Source organism: Zootoca vivipara, chromosome 10, assembly GCF_965207765.1.
Source record: "Zootoca vivipara chromosome 10, rZooViv2.hap1.1, whole genome shotgun sequence".
NCBI classification, from domain to species: Eukaryota; Metazoa; Chordata; class Lepidosauria; order Squamata; family Lacertidae; genus Zootoca; species Zootoca vivipara.
In genome coordinates, this window is record NC_142593.1 from 6,555,483 (window position 1) to 6,576,871 (window position 21,389).

Sequence of the window (21,389 nt, forward strand, 5' to 3'; positions counted from 1 at the left end):
CACCAACCGTTGGCTCGGTTTTTTCCCTTTGAGCCTTCTGGCACCCAGCAGAATCCAGCGCCTGCAGGCTAAAAGGGAAAAAACCGAGCCGATGCTTAGCGGGAGCGGCGCACGCGCCCTCGCTCACACAGTGTGCTTGTTCGGTGTTCCCCAGATTCTCGCCTGTCACCTTCCAGAACTTGGCGCTGTGGCACCCCACGCCACTAGCCTCCATGGGTTAAGACGGGCCTGAACCTATCACAGTTATGCCTGATGCTTTTTTCTTCAAGCTATGCAAGAAGTTAGTGCTTGAAAAGAAAATTTTGCTATCCTGTTCCCATATTTGATGGGTGAGGCCAGCCAGGCAGGTGTTTACTATTACAGGCTGAAAGCTGGACAATTTGGGTTGGTGGGATTTCAGAGAAGAGAAGACAAAGAGGTTTGAATGGGGAGCCCACTGGTGAGTGGGAAAAAACATGGAGTAAATTAAAAAAAATAAATGGAAGTGTTAGGAATATAGGAAGCTGCTTTATACTGAATCACATCATTGGACAATCTAGCTCAGTATTGTCTACACCAGGGTTTCCAAAACTTGGGTGTTTGGACTACAATTCCCACTATCCTTAGTGAGGAGGACCAGTGGTCAGGGATGATGGGAATTGTAGTCCAAAACATCTGGAGACCCAAGTTTGGGAAACTGACAAAGGATTTGGGGTAGGAGTATCTCCAAGCCCTGGGAACGCAGGTGGCGCTGTGGTCTAAACCACTGAGCCTAGGGGTTGCTGATTGGAAGGTTGGCGGTTCGAATCCCCACGACGGGGTGAGCTCCTGTTGCTCGGTCCCAGCTCCTGCCAACCTAGCAGTTCGAAAGCACGTCAAAGTGCAAGTAGATAAATAGGTACTGCTACAGCAGGAAGGTAAACGGTGTTTTTGTGCGCTGCTCTGGTTTCGCCAGAAGCGGCTTAATCATGCTGGCCACATGACCTGGAAAAACTATCTGCGGACAAACGCCGGCTCCCTTGGCCAGTAAAGCGAGATGAGCTCTGCAACCCCAGAATTGTTTGCGACTGGACTTAACTGTCAGGGGTCCTTTACCTTTACCTTTTTATCTCCAAGCCCTACCTGGATATGCTCTGCTGCTACTGTGGACAAGGAGTGGGAGATCCTTTCTATGGGCAACAATTCATATCACTCAGGTGAGGGCCTGGATTTGTTGGATAGTGGAGGTGAAATGTATTAAGTTGTCCAAAAGCCAAAGAATCAGACTCTGTTGGCACAGAGTGGGGCCCTCTTTGTGTGAGAGACAGAGTGGAATGGAGGGGTATTCTACAATTCAGCAAAAGTATTAGAGGAAGTACCTGGGGGCTTTGTTACCTTTTTAATAAGCCACTGCATGAATCCAAGGTGGTAAAGCATAGACATCACCATGCTGAAGAAAATGATAATAGGCAGCACCTAATTAGGAGCGAAAAATCAAACCATGGTCAAGGACTTTCTTTTTTCTAAACTCCCAGAGAGAAACAACAGGCAGGCACTTCTGAAATCTGAGGATATAGCTGTGCTACAGCCTTCAGACAAGCTGAAAACCACAAAAGTCCATCAAGAACAAACATAAATACAGACCAGTAAATATTCACTGGCTGCAAAGACTTGAAAGCCTGGGTGGGGAAAGATGTGTAGATAGTAGATGTGCCTGGAGAGGGCATTCCACAGTCTGGGTGCCACAACAGAGGAAGCCCTTTCCCCAGTAGACACTCACCTCATTTCTGAAAGGGAAGCACTTGCAACAAGGCTTCTGCATATTATTTTAAAACACAGGCAAGTTCAGACAGCCGAAGATGTGGTCTTTGAAATAACCTGGGCCTAGACAATATGGGACTTCAAAGTCAAAAATCAGTACCTTGAATTGCGCAAGTAGCCGATGAAACTCTTTACTACAGGCAAGATACAGTCAGTTCCATAGGAACCAGCCAATCAACCGGTACCATATTTTGTACCGTTTGAAATTTCAGCATTCTCTCCAGGGGCAGACCCATATGCAGCACAATGCAGCAGCCTAACTGGAAGTTGCTCAAGCATGGGTGATTGTGGCAAAAGGATCGTGCTTTTTTTTTGTTTTGTTGCATTATTTAAGGAAGGGAGGCCCACAGCTGGTGCCCAAAGTGAAAGCCACGTTAGGCTGCAGATATATCTGCATACAGTACTAGTAAAGGGGTAAGAGAATGAATACTGAATGGAGCATCAAAAGGAGATAGAATTGGCAGATCCATCCAATATGATGGTTTAATGATTGAAGATGCTCCTTGGCACAAATTTGCCAGGTGTATAAATGGTACTGCATGCAGGCTGGGATTATCAGGTCTCGGCCCATTTTGTCTCACTGACAATAATCACATCAAGGATGTTTGAGCAGGGTCTATCCATCTAATATTTTTGCCTTTTAATAAGCCACATAAACAATGCTTAGTGCTTTTGTCATTCAGGGCCAGCTGCTCTCCTCAAGAATGCCTTTGATTGGTGCACCAAAGCAATGTATTCCTGGGCTGCGCAAGGGTGCGCAGGAACACCGAGTGCTTTGAAAATAAAAATCTGCCTGATACATTCCGTGCTTATTACTGGGACAGAGTCAAAAGCACCTTGGTTGAAAATAAGGTGGAGAAACGTGTTTGTGGCCATCAAAACAGCATGCCCCCTCCATCCCCCTTAAATCACATATGGAACATGCATTTGCAAAATAAACGGACAAGCAAGAATCCACCCCTTTGGAAAGGATCCTAAACAATATCCCAGGTGGTAAACTGGGGGAATGAGTTACATTTAAATGGGCACCTCTCGAAAGCAGCAGATTTCAATACATTTGCCAGCCGATGAAAAGAGGGAGTAATCACAAACAGAAATAATGAATGGGGGTGGGGGGGATGAGTGGGGAACTGGGAACGCTTCATTCTCAGAATGAAGATTCTTGAGAAAAGTTCTAGAAGGGTTGTAAAAAATACAGATGAGGTGGACATAAGTTTCTTCCAGAAGGCCAATTATCTGGTCTGACCTGTCTCCTCAATCCAGTGGAGAAAGAGCTGAGAGAGAGAGAGAGATGGAAGAGAGAATAAGATCTTGTTGCCTACTCTCATCTGCTCAAGTACCAAAGAAATGGAAAAAGATTGGTTGCTGGGCAACATCCCCTTCCAAAGAGGTCAAGTATTGCTGGGCTCATTCCTGAGTCTAAGACAGGAGAGGGGAGCTTGGAGAGAGATTTTATTGATTCCTTTTGTGAATGAGAGGGCACACTTAGGGTGAAGATTACCTTTCCCTTTTTCTTTTTAAAGCAGCCTCTTGAGAATCACCCTAGAGTTTCAGATTCTTTTTTTTGAAACTTACCATTAAGAAAATTGCACCATTAATTAAGGAAATCAAAAGAATATGTGATAGGGTTATATAAGGGTTATATAAGCAAAAAGTCTGGATTTATGCTGGAGGCTGGGCTGCTGCAGATCATTAACAAAGTTTGTTCCTATCAGCACGGATAATCATATACAGTAATGGTATAGTTGGGATGGACCCTGAGTGTTATTTAGTCCAACTAAATCTCAACTAAAGCATCAGTGCCAAATCCCGTTCCCTTGGCTGTGGTTTCACTAGATAGTAGGTAGAGACAGTGGGAACTCATTCATGTATTTATGTGTGTCATGAATTAGATTAAGTACAGAAATATATCTTGTGGGAAACTGGCCCTCTTTCCTTCAGACCCAACACTCTGATCAGTGTATCACACAGTTTCAGCAGAATAGAATTGCCACCATTCCATTCCATTCCCCAGCATAGGACTTGCTTGAAGGGAATGACTGGCTATGCCCTGAACATCAATACAGTACTAAAATGAGAAACACACTGCAGCATTTTGTTGCAGATACTACTTGTACATTTCCCACATTTGCATGCCTTTGTGCAGTTGACACTATGCCAGAAACAACACAAGGAATAACTGTTTACCTTGAAGGCAAAGAAGTGGTCGGTGTATTTATCACCAAAGACAAACTTAGAGCCAGCATCTGTGTATTCCAAGAAAGTCTTAAAAGAAAAAGAAGAAAAACGGTTAAAAACAAAGCAAAACACTGGGAAGAAATCTATCCTAGACAACAATGTGCTACAGATGATTGGCACAGTAAGTGTGAAAACTTGTAAGCACTTTAGTGCAAAATTCTTCCACTATATATGTTATATGTAATTTCCCCTACTATACATATTTTTGCACACTGGTATAATGATGATGATGATGATGTCCATGGGGTCATGAAGAGTCAGACACGACTAAACAACTAAACAAATAATAATAATAATACCCCACCCATCTCGGCAGCTTCCAGAACATATAAAAACATAATACAGCCATACCTCTAGATACGAATGCTGCGGATTGCATACAACACTGGTTACAAATGTGCCGAACCCGGAAGTAACGGAATGGGTTACTTCCGAGTTTGGCGATTCACGCATGCGCAGACGTGCCAAATGATGTCACGCGCATGCACAGAAGTGCCGAATCGCGCGGCGAGCATGCGCAGATTCGGTACTTCAGGTTGAGTACTGCTCTGGTTGCATATGGGGCTCCGGTTCGCATCCAGAGGTACCACTGTAAAACATCAAACATTAAAACTTCCCAATACAGGGCTGCCTTCAGATGTCTTCTAAAATTGTGTAGTTCTTTATCTCCTTGACATGTGATGGGAGGGTGTTCCACAGGGTGGGCACCATTACCGAGAAGGCCCTCTGTCTGGTTCCCTGTCACATGGCTTCTTGCAGTGAGGGAACCGCCAGAAGGCCCTCAGAGCTGGACCTTAGTGTCCGGGCTGAACGATGGGGGTGGAGACGCTCCTTCAGGTATACAGGACCGAGGCCATTTAGGGTTTTAAAGGTCAGCACCAACAATTTGAATTTTGCTCGGAAATGTACTGGGAGCCAGTGAAGATCCTTTAGGACCAGTGTTATATGGTCCCAGTGGTCATGCCCGGTCACCAGTCCAGCTGCCTCATTCCCCTGATATTGTGCAGTTTTGCATGTTACTTTCACACTTTGCCGTAGTATATCATTAGTGTACGCAACACTTGGCTGGAGAAATGCATTGCAAAAAATGGATAAGTGTGTATTTTGAAGAATTTCGAGGGTGTGTTTCAATTCACATATTGTTTTGGAAAATGTGAATTTGGTAAGTTTGCCCTGAGATGTGAACTGAATTGAATTGCCACCGCCCATCCCTAGTCCCATTTGGTCTGCCTCAGTAGGTGGATCTGTTGAGAACAATACAGTGGGACTACGTAGTGGAGCCAGAGATGTTGCCAGAGATTATACATGTGGCCGTATGTGGATTAACAGAATTGATAGCTGGCTAAGGATGCAATCCTAGACTTACTGTGTGCCTATCCATACTTGCGTTTGTCTCATGATTTCAAGTCACAAGTCTGAGAGGTGGTTGTTTATTATCTCCCACCCATTTCCCCAGGAAACCCACTATTTAGTGCTGAATCAGAACAAATATTGATCCACAGAAAGCCAGATTGGCATTTGTTTCGATTCAGCAGTAAACAGTGAGTTTTCCTGGGGAAAGTGGCAGGACAAAACAAACCAAAAAACGCCTCTTGGGCTCATGACTTTAAATCACAGTACAAACGATGTATGGATGGAACCTTACCTGGGAGGAAATCCTATTGAGCTCAATGGGGCTTTCTACACCTGCAGGCAGAATCCTAATCCGTCTCCTGCCCTGCATCCCTGCACATGCACAGCCAGTTGGAAATGATGCTCAAGTCCATCACATCAGAATACGAAGAGAAGTGTCCATTGTCATTCTTATTTTGTGTTAGGTTGGCCTGAGCTTTTCCTGATCCAAACAACAGTGTTTTAAATGTATGGTCATTGTGCAGCCTCAGTGTTTGGACCTGGGTCTTCCAGAGAGTTAAGTTCAGGTCTGTTTGCCATGCTTTCCACTCCCTTCCCACAAAAGCAGCTGCTAGTATAAAAGGTAGAGGACTGATGGTTTTAAACTAATGGAGGCATTGTGAGGCCGCGAGTTAAATGTCAGTGTGGTTAGCTTACTGCTTTTAGAAATGCAACAGAATGTACTTGTTCTGAGCAGCAAATGGAAAATGTTCAAAACTTCTAGAGCTGCATTGTTATAGGTCTAGTAGTTTGAAATAAATGAATGTCATTCATCATAAACAACTCCTTCAGGTACTGTTTCTATTTGCACAGGTTCACGTCCAGTACATTTCCTTGTTTCTCTTCCTAAAAACAATCTATGCTGCACTTCCTGCACTTACTTATTCACCTGACTTTTTTTCCTGGCATGAGAGAATATATTTCTGAATGTTTAATTTATCCAAATGGTTACAGGTGTGAATCCAGACCAGTGAATCTGTGGCCCTCAAGACGCTGTTGGACTCAAGCTCCCATCATCCCCAATCATTGGTCATGCAGGCTGGGCAGCAATGTCAATGGTTGCAGACGATGGGAATTGTAGTCCAACATAATTGGAGGGCCAAAGGTTCCTCACTCCTAGTGTAGACCTTTGCACTAACACTTCAGTTTTAACTGGTTAATCCTGACAAGAACTATCTTAGCAGAGGGAGCCCCTCCATTTCCCACATTGAAGGAAAGGCCTTTTCTAAAATGGAACCTGCTATGGCAATGACTCATTGAGCCCAACATCCTGTTCTCACAGTGGCCACCCAGATGCCACTGAAGCAGGACTCGAGCGCAAGCGCACTCTCCCATCCTGTGGTTTCCAGCAACTGGTATTCAGAAGCATTGCTGCCTCTGACTGTGGAGGCCGAGCAATAGCCATCATGGCAAGAAGCCACCAAAGGTCTTATCCTCCATGAAATGGAGATACAGGAGCCCTGGTGGAAAAGGGGACAGTCTCATCTTGGTCAGGAGTCACACACATGGATCAGGCCATATTCCAAGTAATCGCTCTATGAGTGATCTACTTTGCTGCTTCCCTTCAGCACTGCTTCCCTCCACTTTCCCACTTTAAGCAGGACATCTTGGAATTACAGAAGCCACCCTGGCTTCGGATTGGATCCCAGGGTGTCCTGTTTTGGCTCCCGCGAGAGTATGCCCCTGAAAGACACACCTTTTTCGGACTCGCACATGTCACCTGGCTCCATGAGTAGCAGTGTGACATCGGGTGGTGAGCTCCCACCGCAGTGTCACTGCTTGTTCTAAGCTTACTTCTGGGTTCCCTCAGTCAACCTCTGCCGACATCAGGGTTGCCCCACTGAGCTAGTGAGAATATCTCCCCCCCCCCAACTGCCTTCTTGTCCACCATGGGATGGATCTCTTAGATCTAAGGTCTCCTCTCTCTTACTCTGTCCCCCTTTAACATGACCAGCAGCAGTCACTCTATCACCCGAAAGACACAGCCCCGAAATACATGTGTTTGGGGGGGGGGGAGGTGTTCTCATGTGAGTCATGTGACTTGCATAGCCCCAAAAGATGCACATCCTGATCTTCCTTTGTAACATGTTGGAGAATATGCTTCAGCCCCCAGGACATGGCAGATAAACCTACTTTGGGATAGCTCCTCATGGAGCCACCCGCATGGGCTCTCTTTTTCCTTCTGTAGCCACCCACTCAGCTTTTCTTGCTGATGCAAATAGGTAAAAAAAAAAAAAGCTTACCTGCACTTGACCACCAAGCCAACTGAATGCATCAAATCCTACTTTTGTCCTCAAAGTTATTAGTCCAAGAATAAACTGTAGTCCTATCCCCCAAATTACTGGTCTCCATACAACCTAGCCGTGCATCAAAACAAAGAAAGCAAAAAGAATGTCAGGCACTTGATTTAGAAAGCAAATTTGACCAATCTAATAGCAATCTCAGGTGCTGAGCATGAACAAGATTATAGTCCAAACAGGGCCACTAACAAACATGAAAGCAAAATCTACAGATACAGGAAAACCCCATGATTTGCAGAAGTACCAAAAATGTTTTAAAACTAAGGGGACCAGAAGAAAACACCTTCCTAAAACAGTTATTTGAGGATTGAGCATGCTCAGTAGCAATGCTGACTGACAATTGGACACACACACTATTTTAAAGCTAGTGGGGTCAGGTGACTCTCTTTGGATTTCATTGTAACAGAACTGGCCCATTAGGCATACCTGCCAAGTTCCGGCCTGAGAAATAAGGGACTGGACCAGAAGTAGCAGACCGGAAGTAGCGCTGCCGCCATTTTGGAACTGGGCGGAGCATGCTCAGAAGCGACTTTTGATGCTGCTCTGCCGTGTTCCAAAATGGCCGTCGCACCAGAAGTCGCGCTGCAGCCATTTTGGAACTGGGCAAAGCAGCATCAAAAGTCGCTTCTGAGCATGCTCCGCCCAGTTCCAAAATAGCCGCTGCGCCAGAATAAACCGGGGAAAAACAACAACAAAAAAATTTCGGCTGGGGACAGCTGGAAAAACGGGGGTTTCCTGGGGAATACGGGAGACTTGGCAGCTATGCCATTAGGGGCAATAAGGCTCATGGGGAAACACAAGATGATTGGCTTATTATCACTTGGTGTTTTTAGGAATACTATGTGGAGGATTATGGGTTAAAATCAAGACATCCATTGTCCCAGTAAAGTGGTTTAACAACTATCAGAATTTGTATCTGTATGCCGTTCCTTTTCTATGTTGCTTATTTCCTCATATACAAAGATACTTAAAAATCTTAGTAAACAGCTCAGTGACTTGTGGTGAACTAGGGCAGTGGATTAAGGTTGTGATTCCGATGAAAGCCTTGGTTCTCTGCACGAAAGTCAGAGTTAGCTGATCTTTTTTGGTGATCAAAGAACAATCTTCTATTGTATATCATAGCAGAGATGATTGTAGCAGATGATTGTATCCCCCTCCCCCCAAACCAGAACTCTCAAAAGCTGGGATATTCATAAAACAAAGTGAAGGGGACACTGGATTCTATTAAATAATAATAATAATAATAATAATAATAATAATAATAATAATAATAATAATAATAATAATTTATTTATACCCCGCCCATCTGGCCGGGTTCCCCCAGCCACTCTGGGCGGCTTCCAACAAAACAGAAATTCTAAAATACAGAAATCCATCAAACATTAAAATACAGAAATCCATCACACATTAAAAGCTTCCCTAAACAGGGCTGCCTTGAGATGCCTTCTAAAGGTCTGGTAATTGTTGTTCTCTTTGACCTCTAGTGGGAGGGCATTCCACAGGGTGGGTGCCACTACCGAGAAGGCCCTTAAAGATGCAGTTTGGCATTTCTAGGTATTCTGATGAACCTTCCTCTGTGTTCTTCACTGTGGCTTGTTTCTATACCTTTCTGGAGCCCTGACTAGGTTTAGGGTATTTTCAGCCCTCTTAAATTTAGGCTGCATCTTCAAGATTCTGGTGCAACCCAATCATTTCCTTCTGAGTGACCTGGGCCAGCTGTGACCATAGGAGATAAAAGCATCTGCCTAGAGTGTTTTTTAATAAATTGTTTCAAAAGTACTCGCATCAAGCCTCTGACTTAGTTTGACTCCCAAATTGAGTATTTGTTGGCAACAGATACATTATTATTTGGGAATCTTGCTGCAAGTAAGCTGAATCGTGAGGGCTCCAAGTGTTAGTACATGAATCCACGGACAAAACAAATGTGGGACTCACCTTAGTTGGGTACTTGGAAAAGATCAGCATCAAGAGGACATACACTATGAGGCCGCCAAAGGAAATGAGTTGGTTGGTTCCTTGTCTGGCAGTGTCAAAGGCAAGCCAGCACACGATGGCAGCTGCTAGTGATACCCACACTGCCCTAGGTAAAAAAGATTTACAACCATCATCTTGGTTGAAATTTCTTTTCCCTTCAGCTTTAGGCAACTGATTTATATATAAAAAAATGTTACATGCGTTTCACCATGGGGCACAATAAAACTAAATCTGAAACAACCACAAATCCTTTTCAGTAACAAAACAGAAGCACTATTGTGGTACTACCCTTCCTCACAAAGCACACACGCTAAGCCAAATGCAGCCCGCCATCTCTATGAACGGCTGCCCACCACAGACTCCATAACTCTCCTGTTTCTGCTCCTTGCCTTAGGGTGTGACAGCAGGAGAGTTGTCATGCAGGTCATAACAGATGGCTGGTTGAACCTTGCTCAGTTTTTTTGGGTCATCATAGGTTGTGCCATCTTCACGAGAGACGGAAATGTATGCTTCCCACTTCTTACTTGAACGGGATGGGGTTGGTTTGGCTTTTCCCCAACCAATGAAGGTTTGAGTTGAGGTTTATTTCCAGGAAGGCTAAATAAGCAATAAGTTTGGGGTTAGACTAAATGGATTTTGAGGGGCTTCTTCAAGCTTGTGATTTTATATCCATATGACAGAATTTCTGCAGAGATTATTCAAATAGTCAAACCATACCCTCAAGGTGAAAAACCGGGATGTGTGTCTTCTAGGGCTGCACTCCCACGCAAGTCACGTGATCTGCGTAAGATCATGGCCCCGAGAGACCATGCACAAGAGCACAGTGCCCCAAACCACCCATTTTGGGGCACTGCATGAGATTGCTGTGCCCAAAGTGGGCACTGGGCTCTTGCACAAAAAAGAGACACCCCAGTTTTACCAGGACAGTTGAGGGGTATGGTCAAACTGCTTTCTTTGTTAAATTAATGGCACTATCTAGGTCTGTTAAGGATTTGCTTTGTTAAGTAAACTTGGTCCATAGTTTCATTATCCTAGCAGGTGATGCTTAGATGAAGGGGCTAGGCCTCCCTTTCTCCCCTGGCAAGAGCAGGTGTCACACAAAGGCCTGATTTGCTGTCTGTGAGAATCCAAGGCTGTGGTATTGTTGCTCCACCTAAAAACCTAATGGTGGGGCAAGGTCTATTGGAGTGTCCGTGCTCCATAAGGCTCCAGTGACCTCCTTTCCATGAAAACCCAACCCAAGGCTGGGACTCCTGTGAATTCCTTCTGCTCATCAGTTGGAGTATGTGTAACAATATGTTCTTGGGATTAAGGTCTGCTGAACTCCATGGGACTTGCTCCCAAGTAAACATGCATAAGATCAGAATGTTAAGGCCACCTGAATGTTAAGGCATGAATATAGGCATGCATCTTTCAGTGGTACGTGACCTTTGAGAGGCATGCCAACCTCTCAGGTTATGTTTCGTCCCACCTAAATGTTTTTAAAATACTTTATAATTACCTTAAAACAAATAAACTGATAGAAATCATCAACACACACACACACACACACAAACCCCCTATTTTTCCTCCCTGTTTACCTACAAACAAGACAAGGCATATATTTATGGCTGCCAAAAAGCAAGGAAAAACTAGTCTGGCTTACTCTTGCTAAGAATGTAGGAACATGAGAACAGGCTGCTGGATCAGGCCAAAAGCCCAACTAGCCCAGCATCCTGTTCTCTCAGTGGCCTATGGGTGCCTATGGGATGCCCCAAAGCAGCACCTCAGCACAACAGCCAACTTGTGATTCCCGGCAGCTGTCATTCAGAGGCATACTGCCTTCGACAGTGGAGGTCGTTGTTGTCATCCTGGCTAGTAGCCATTGATAGTCTTATCGTCCATGAATGAGTCTTTCAAAGCTATTCAGGTTGGTGGCCATCACTACTCCTTGTGGCAGTGAATAGGAGAGGTTCCCTCATAGGGGGACTTTGATAACCTTTCGATACCAATGAGCTAAACATTGCAATCTGCCAAGTGCTGCACATAAAACTGTGTTAAGAAATTAAGACAGCTGCAGAGGTGGCTTCAAATGTTGCCAGCTCTTGCCTACCTGTCATGGCTATATATACTGAATTTGACTTCTGCGGGGTTAAGAAGGCACTGACATTTACCAAGAACTAACACCTCAGTGTTCATAAAGCTGCATTTATATTCCCCGCCTCTTTAAAAAGTAATAAATCGTGGTTTACCATTTCAGCCAAAACCATTGGGTATCCAGGAACTTCCCACAAGGGGAAAGAGATTCTGCGATTCTGTCCTCATATCTGGCCATCAAAAAGTCCCAGCAGATGAAGAAAATGCCCAGGATGGTGAGCACAAAGAGGGCCAAAGCTCTGCGAAAATTCAAGATACAGGCCGCAATTACCATGGCCAAATAAGCTGTCATGGAAACAAGCATAGTCATAAATCAGATATGCCATATATATGCCATACAAGACATGTCCTCCCTTGTTTTCTCTCCTAACAAAACCCTCAAACATCTTTGCTACCATTATCCAAGCCTTTGTTTGGAAAACAGCACTTCAAACAGTGCTACTTGCATTGACACACTTTTCCTTTCCATACGAGATGAGCCAATGTTTGGGGAAGCATTCAGTGGGAGAGCAACTGCTTTGCACACAAAAGGTTCCAGGTTCAATCCCTGGCATCTCTAGGTGAGGCTGGGGAAAGAATCCTACAGGAACCCTGATAATCACTGTAGGCAGCATTGAGCTAGAATCTAACTGCTAGATGGACCCGAGAGCCAGTGTGGTGTAGTGGTTAAGAGCGGTAGACTCGTAATCTGGGGAACCGGGTTCGCGTCTCCGCTCCTCCACATGCAGCTGCTGGGTGACCTTGGGCTAGTCACACTTCTCTGAAGTCTCTCAGCCCCACTCACCTCACAGAGTGTTTGTTGTGGGGGAGGAAGGGAAAGGAGAATGTTAGCCGCTTTGAGACTCCTTTGGGTAGTGATGAAGTGGGATATCAAATCCAAACTCTTCTTCTTCTTCTTCTTCAATTGTCTGGCTTGGTTTAAGGCAGCTTTCTATGCTGGAATGTGGGGGAAGAGTGAGGTCCAGCTCCGAGGGCCTTCTAGCGGTTCCCTCACTGCGAGAAGCGAGGTTGCAGGGAACCAGGCAGAGGGCCTTCTCGGTTGTGGCCCCTGCCCTGTGGAACGCCCTTCCATCAGATGTCAAGGAAATAAACAACTACAGTGGTACCTCTGGTTGCGGATGGAATCCATTCTGGAGCTCTGGTTGGATCCCGAGGTTTCCGCAACTGGAGGGATGGCTTCTGCGCATGTGCGTGTGTGGCGGCACTTCCGGGTTTGCCACTTTCGCAACCCGAGGTGCTACTGTACTGTATCTGACTTTTAGAAGACATCTGAAGGCAGCCCTGTTCAGGGAAGTTTTTAATGTTTGATGTTTTATTGTGTTTTTAATAATCTGTTGGGAACCGCCCAGGGTAGCTGGGGAAACCCAGCCAGATGGGCAGGGTAAAAATAAATTATTATTATTATTATTATTATTATTATTATTATTATTATTATTATTGTTATTATTATGGAGCGAGGGTGGTGGAAGCATCCTTACCCAGTAAAGCAGAAAGGACCACTAGCACGATCACATCTAATGTTTAACTAAGCCAAATTTCCATGCTTCACTGACAAAGAAAATTAGAAGAAGACTTGATCACATTATACTTGTTGATATGTGGTATCTATTTGAAATTCTCTCTTGCTGATCAGAGAGGAGTTGTGAGCTCCACCCCAAGGGCAACATTTCCCCATCAGCACATACCTTCATATCACACAAAAGGTACGTTTTAAAAAGAAAACACAAGATTCTCATATGCTAATTTATATATATAGATGCACATTTGGAAATAATTACTATAATTTAAGTAAAAACAGCACCACATCTACTCTGAATAAAACTTAGCTGAATCCCACTCATAGTGATTCAGTCTCTGTTCTTGTTAAAGGGAGAGGATAATGCAAGAACTGCAGACCTGGCCAGTCTAGGCCCAGCTACCTGTAGACCACAATCTGTATTATGGTCTAGGGTAGGTTCAGTCATTTGAATGGAAGCAATTTTTGAGGCTCATGGAAAAGCTTTGGAAGAACCAGCAGCTCTAATGAAAGAAAAGCCATGACTTAGCAAAACCATTCTTTATTCTGTAGTATAATGTGATCATTTAAGACAGAATTGGCTTCCGTTGAGGCAGCGGCGGAGCAAGCCGATCGGGCACCTGCACCCAGGGGTGGGGCCAACCGCCCATAGAGGCGGGGCCAGCTGGGGCAGGACGCTCTGCGAGGCCTCCGAGGAATCTGCCTGCCTTCTCCCACTCAGCCACCCTACAGCTGAGGGGGAGGCAGCGGGTGGACTGTTTAGGACAGCACAGAGCCTGTGGGCGCCCAAGCCACCTCCATCACTCCCAGGAGAGATGCGTGGCTCGGGCGCGCTGCAGGCCCCGCGGTGAGTGCTGCCCAGCATTTTGTCACACCCCTCAGTGGTGATACCTGGGGCGGCCCGCACAACCACACCTCCCTTCCTCTGCCCTTGCATTCAGGGTCTTTCATGATCTGCAGGGCCGGCCCTATGGCTAGGCTGGGTGGCGCAGGGCGCCACGGCGCCGCCCCACCAGGGGGGCGCATTGCAGCTGCGCCCGCCCGCCGGCCGCTCTTCCGCCCCAGCAGTGCCCTCGGCAGTAGCGCGGCGCCTGCCCGCCCGCCCACCGAGGTGGGAAACGGGGCAGGGGGGGCGCCGGAGGGATCCGGCGCACCACGGCGCCAGGGCGCCAGAGGTGCTTAAGACGGCCCTGATGTTCTGGTAAAATGGATACATTACTGGCTCATTTTCTCCCATGGTATATTTAAATGAGGAAGTTTCTTTGATCACCAGTAAAATAAGTGCCCAAGTCCTTCAGACAACAACAGAAGTGATTATGAAAAGGAACCAATTATTTAGAGAGACGTTTTCAAAGATTTTTCTCACTACATGCCCCAGAGCCTGTGTTATGCAAATAGCTAGTGACATGGAAACCGAATCCTTAAATATTAGCTCCCATCGCAAAAATAAATAAATAAATGAAGTGTGCTTTCTTTTGCACTGTGAGGCAAGTACCTACATGTGGGATAATGTGAAATTAATGCATGGCATTTCTGCAATCCTCTCTTCGTTGTGTTTTCATTAAAGATTAAGGTGGGAGGAAACACCTCACTGATCCAAGAGCAAAAGGTAGGAATGAACAGCCAGCTTCATTTTACAACTTGCAGTGCGAACATGTATTTTCTCCAGGAGAATTATTACACGAAAAAAGGAGTTTACAAAACAATATTGCTCAAATATAAGTTCATTTACCTATCATGATATCGATAGCAGTCTGGCTTCATGTTGAGTTAAAATCATTACAAACCAACTGTGCTTCTGGTTGACTTAACTGAACGCATGAACATTCGGGGCTTGACTTCTGCTGAGTCAGACCCATTGGTCCTTGGAGCTCAATATTGTCTACTCTGACTGGCAGTGGGTCTCCAGCATTTTAGACAGCAGACATTCCCAGCCCTACTGGAGATAACATGAATTGAACCTGAGTTCTTCAGCACGCAAAGCAGGTGCCCTACCAATGATTCCCAAAATGTGGGAGGTTCAGGAATGCAGGGAGCCAACAAGTTTTTCCAGTGAGCTTTTGGGGTAATTTAGATTATTTAGGATGAAATCCTGTACACGCTTGGGAGCAAATCCCATCAATAGGACTTCTGAATAAATACCAGTATATGTAGGGTCACACTGAGTAAGTTTAGAAGTAGGTGGCAATCTCTTGAAATCTTACACAGAGATTTCAAAGAATCAAAGTATTTCTACAGTTGGAAAGGACCACAAGGATCATCAAGAGGTCCAACCCCCTGCAATGCCGGAATATCAAATGTAGGGCTCCAACCATGACCTTGAGATTAAGATTCTCATGCTCTACCAACTGAGCTATATTGAAAAAATGTATATCACATCAAGCCATTTTGGTGCAGTGGTTAGAGTGTTGGACTAGGACAGAGATGGAGAACCTGTGGCTCTCCAGATGTTGTTGAAGTCCAACTCTCTTCATTCCTGATCTTTGACCACGCTGGCTGGAACTCGTGGGACTCTGGACTAGGTCTATCTCTTGACTAGGATCTGGGAGACCAGGGTTCGAACCCTCATTCAGTGATGAAACTCACTGACCTTGGGCCAGCTGCAGTCCCTTAGCCCAGCCTACCTCACAGGGTTGTTGTGAGAATAAAATGAGGGTGGGGGAGAACCATGAATGCTATCTTGATCTCCTTGGAAGAAAGTTAGGGTATAAATGTAATAATAATAATAATAATAATAATAATAATAATAATAATAATAATAATGTAAGCGTACATCATATCTTTTCCTCTGTAGATCCTAATGATAAGTAGCACTACTATTCTACATGGTATGCAATCGACAAATAAGTCTCAGTTGCTGTCTAATAAGGTTATTCCGTTTTGTGTAATTAATTTCAGGCTTCAAACAGACACACACAAATCCAAACTCTTGATAAAACTAAGAGATTGTCATTTTCTATGATGTCCAATAAATACCTGCTATTAGTATTCCATAAATAACATATCGAATTCTGGTTTTATGTTTCCTGAAAAAGTGTAAGGCTGCATCGTATTTCTTTTCAAAACACCTAGAATGACAAAAGCAAAGATGGTGGGTGAAAGCAAACAAAAGTGAAGACAAACAGAGGACTAGGAATAGCGAACTGAAGCAAGCTACTTCTCCAAGCTGAAGTGGGACTTCCCTGAAACAGCCCAAAAGGAAGCAGACTGGACCCAAAGCTCTGGACCCATTTCACAGATTTGTAAAGTGCTGCCTTCAGAGCAGAGTCACTAAAAAACGTATTGGCACACAGATTCTCAGCCTTTTATCCAGACAGGCAGGAAGCCTTATTCCAGTTCAAGGACACATTCCAGCCTGTGGTGAGGGTTGTGGTCTGGAGATTGGAGAGAGTCCCAACAACTAGAAAGTACGGTAAGTCCTGGAGAGCTGCATTTGGTCCCCATGCCTGAGCTTCCCCACCCCCTGATCTCTGACATTCTGTATAAAATATGGGGCCTTAAATGTTGGAAGTTCTGCTATGAGGTTCACTCTATAGCTTTGGGAAAGTCACTATCTCTCCAAGTGAACTTTTGTGAGAATAAAATGGAGCAGCCCTGAATACATCCCTCTGTGTTACTTAGAGGAAATAAGCAATAACAGTTTTGGATAAAGTTCAAAGTCAAGTGATGATCTCTGGAATAGGCTTTTGCACATCAGTTACACCTTTGGAACCACGGTGTTGAATGTTGATTTGGCAAACACAGAACACAGCTATGTGGTGACATTTCACTTGAAAGTGGTAGTGGGAAATTCGGAATGATTTTTTTACCCTTTGCATCCAAAGTCCTTGTTTTCTGATTCATGTTTGTCCACTTCCTGGTCACCTTCAATACTGATGCCTGTATCAAGCTGGGTGGGTTGGGGGAGGTGGGAAGAAGCAGAGAAGAATCCTGAATATGTCATCCTCAGCTACTGTTTCTTGCAAAACTGAGTGCACAATCTGAAGGAAAACTACCCTCCCAGCCATATCCAAGAGGTGAAAATCAGATTTGTCTGCTTAAAGATGGAAAATAAACGAATTTCACTTCCATCCCTTCCTGCAGCCCAGTTCCAGGCACCTACCTCTGCTGACATATATGACCTCAGGGCCATCTTAAGTATATCTGGCGCCCTGGCGCCGTGGTGCGACGGATCCCTCCGGCGCCCCTGCCCCGTTTCCCAGCACGGTGGGCGGGCAGAGCTGCACGGCGGGTGGAGCTGCGCGGCGGGTGGGCGGGCGCAGCTGCGCGGCGCCCCCCTGGTGGCCCGGCGCCCTGGTGCCCTGCGCCACCCAGCCTGGCCGTAGGCTCGGCCCTGTATGACCTCAAACTAACCTAACACTACATAGACTCAGGGCTGTTATATTAAAAACACCATCACCTTTTAGTATTATTTTAAAAAGAAAAAGAAAGCAGCAGGGGATCAGAATCATGACCACAGGAAGAGGTTTTCCTTGCACCATGGTCCAAATGAAAATTCTCCTCTCAACAGCTATTGCAAGATGGAAGTTGTGTGTGAGTGTTGTCACGACTGTGGGGCAGATGGAAATGGGTAAACTCCTCCTGACCCCACCCATTTTTTATTTAAAAAATCCAGATTTTTAAACACAGCTTCCCCCATCCTGGTGTCCTCCAGATGTTGCTGAACTCGGAGGCAGATTTGAGGAGGGGTGCAACTGGTTCACCTACACTGGGCGCCGGGGACACTGCAACAATAACCAAGAATGAGATGTGAGAGGAGGGGGCACATCAAATTTTGGTTTTGCACAGGGCACCACTGAAATCTGAAAGCCCGAAGTCTTGCCACTGCTGGACTAAAACCCCTACCAATGCTGGCTGGGGCTGATGAATGTTGGCGTCCAACAAGATCTGGAAGAAACCACATTGAGGAAGTCTGCTATAACATGAAGTGCTTGTAGTAAGTGGGTGAAATAAGTAGTTCTTACCTGGTTAGGATGGAGGGGGTTGCCTTTTTCCATGTTTCTGTGTCTCATTGCTGTATCATTCTGTTTGTTTGTATCATCACTTTCTATTTCCTCCTAAAAGGTACAGCAATTGAAAACAGAGGATTTGTTCAGATTGGAAGTTGATAACAAACCTTTATCAGCACATTGGACAACAACAGTGGGGACATCCCCACTGCATTGCCTTAATAAGAAAACAACAGAATTAAAGAGAGACAATAGACCCTTTCAGACATTCATCCTCAGTGAAATCCTATACTTCTCTACATGAGAGCCTGCAGTTGTATTGTCTGTTATTACAATGTTCAAGTGAGCTCTTGTAGGGCATAGAATAGACTGTGCACACTGTCGACCCTCTGCTACTCATCTACACAGCTTGAGCTTCTGAAAAGGGTGGTTGTGAATTTAGGTGAACAGGTTCTTCTTCTTCTTCTTCTTCTTCTTCTTCTTCTTCTTCTTCTTCTTCTTCTTCTTCTTCTTCTTCTTCTTCTTCTTCTTCTTCCAATTTATATATCGCCCTATACCTGGAGGTTTCAAATAGCATTCTAGGAACCATGGGAGGCACCTAATGGATGAAGTGGGCGCTGCAGAATTAAGGATTCCTAATATTTAGTATTTACTTCATAGTATTCTTGTCTAGTCTAATTCAGTTTCCCCATGACCAAAATGACCCATTTCAAATATTTATTAGTTGTCCGATAGTGGGCGTCTAGACTGTCCACAAAAAACACTGAACTAAACTGTAGGAGAGATAAGGAACCTGTGTTGTTGGACTCTTAAGAGCCCCAATCAGCATGGCTAATAGTCAGGGATGATGGGAATTGTAGTCCAGCAACATCTGGAAGGCCACAAGTCCCCATCCCTGTGTTAATGTCTCTTAATGTCTACATAACTGCTGTTAAAGGCACAACTCCCATGATTGCTTGGAAAGTTGGCAGCTGTACCAGGTACCAAATAGGCCAGAACTCATATGCATATAATATTGTATTGACATAAATTTTGACTGATGCAATTTTCCCCAGTTTCTCATAGTTCTTCACAAGTGGGTAAACCTTTAGTTGTAAACTTAGATACTAAAACCCTGAACTACATAGTATCTGGCAGCTGTTTAAAGTTCAGTCTTAGATTGTGGCCTTGTGTAGTCCAAACAATCATGTGGTTTTGTTAGATGTTGCCCTTTGGTTATGATTTCTCCTTGCTCACAATATTTTTTTTCAAAACATGTGGTCTCCAATTCACCATAAAGATCATGCTAGCCATCTTGCCTAGAACTTTTGTGGAACCAGAAAATTTGGAAGGGTCAAGGTATAGGAGCCCTGCCCTCCTTTGTGTTTGATCACACTTCTCAGCAAAGATGGGTCCTAGACATAACCAGGTAATGCTTGGATTCATAGAATCATAGAATCATAGAGCTGGAAGAGACCACAAGGGCCATCCAGTCCAACCCCCTGCCAAGCAGGAAACACCATCAAAGCATTCTTGACATATGGCTGTCAAGCCTCTGCTTAAAGACCTCCAAAGAAGGAGACTCCACCACACTCCTTGGCAGCAAATTCCACTGTCGAACAGCTCTTACTGTCAGGAAGTTCTTCCTAATGTTTAGGTGCAATCTTCTTTCTTGTAGTTTGAATCCATTGCTCCGTGTCCGCTTCTCTGGAGCAGCAGAAAACAACCTTTCACCCTCCTCTATATGACATCCTTTTATATATTTGAACATGGATATCATTTCACCCCTTAACCTTCTCTTCTCCAGGCTAAACATTCCTTGGTGCTTCTTTAGAATCTCTCTTTGTGACTGAAATGAGTCCGTTCTCTGTTCTGGATCAAGGCCATGAAAAGAAGCACTGCTTCCTTGGACCCAATCTGCCATTGTCATAATGGCAACATGATTATAGGTATGACTTCACTGCTATGCCATATGCAAATACTTTTTCTTTCTTTCCCGAGGGCAGGAGTGGCTTCTGAATCATCTGCTGTGACATGGCATTCAGGAAATGAAAATATAAAGTTCTTAATGAAAACAGATCCTGCCCAGGTTACAGAAACTGCTTGTGTCAGATGCATGTTTGAAGATAATTACATGCCACAAGTCATGTAGCCAGGTATGCAAAAATGATATAGAAACAAAAAGGGAAGGGATCACCCAAGGTTCACGGATATGAATATCTGAAGGTTTTTTGTGAACTTGGGCTATGTACACACCAGCAGCTTAAATTGCACCAAGGTGTAGTCGTTCCCTGTGTCGCATTTCAAGTAACATTTTTATGTTGCTGTACATATCATAGGGGACAAGGATATCTTCACCTGGTGTGCATTAAATGTCATCTGAGCATGTGCCACAGATGTACCAAATGTACACACCTCAGCTTAAATGTGTCAGTTTGCATTTCTTAGTGCAGAAAGCATTGATCTGATGTGTAATGGATTTTTTTTTTTGCTATTCTACTTAATTCAAGAGGGTTCTGGGAGCTTCTCTGTGTGAAAGAAGCAAGCAGAAGGTTCCTGATGTTTGGGTTGTTCCTTCTGGGAAGCTGAGTACAGCTGGTTTAAACTGGTTCTGTTTTGTCTTTCTGTCTTCTTTCATCTTCTTTGGCAATCACTTATAGCCGAGTAAGATTGTCTTCCATTAACATGGTTTTAACAATGAGTCCGTAAGTGACTGTGGAGGCCAATTCTGGATCCGCACGTCCTTCCACAGTGGGGACATTGGTTCCTGGGCGGGAGTTGATCACAGTGTGGATTTGCCAAGCGTGCCTTCCTCTTAGCACATTTCTCCCTTGTGTTTTTAGTTCGAGTGTCTTCAAAGTCCATGACACCTTTGGTACTATAATAAGAGGCCAGGAGCCTGGCTTTCACACTTTCTCTTTCTGTCTCTCTTTTGTTCTGATGTGGTGTTCTGTACATAGTATGCTATATGCTTATTATAAGTAACTTGTAAGTTCAAGTTAAGTCTGCTGCAACTGGATTTCTTATGGACAGTGCCAATCCTGATTGTTTTGGATTTGTGACCATTATGCTCATTTGTCTTCAGTAGCAGTAACGCTTTGCTGGAAGAAATACATTTGCCTCTGG

General features: G+C 44.6%; 1 protein-coding gene across 2 annotated transcripts in view; it reads right to left on the reverse strand.

Moving 5' to 3' along the window:
* Positions 1–21,389, reverse strand: part of SLC28A3 (solute carrier family 28 member 3) — a 43,480-nt gene that overhangs the window by 16,948 nt on the left and 5,143 nt on the right. For both annotated transcript variants that reach the window (XR_015945975.1, XM_035099899.3), the window contains exons 2-9: positions 18,300–18,392; positions 17,145–17,224; positions 16,312–16,403; positions 11,915–12,104; positions 9,645–9,789; positions 7,653–7,766; positions 3,967–4,044; positions 1,354–1,434 (exon numbers count right to left, since the gene is read on the reverse strand). Coding sequence is in view for 1 of the 2 variants with exons in the window: in XM_035099899.3 (XP_034955790.3) it covers positions 1,354–1,434; positions 3,967–4,044; positions 7,653–7,766; positions 9,645–9,789; positions 11,915–12,104; positions 16,312–16,403; positions 17,145–17,224; positions 18,300–18,392 (873 nt within the window). In the remaining variant the exon portion in view is untranslated. The remainder of the gene's footprint in view (positions 1–1,353; positions 1,435–3,966; positions 4,045–7,652; positions 7,767–9,644; positions 9,790–11,914; positions 12,105–16,311; positions 16,404–17,144; positions 17,225–18,299; positions 18,393–21,389) is intronic.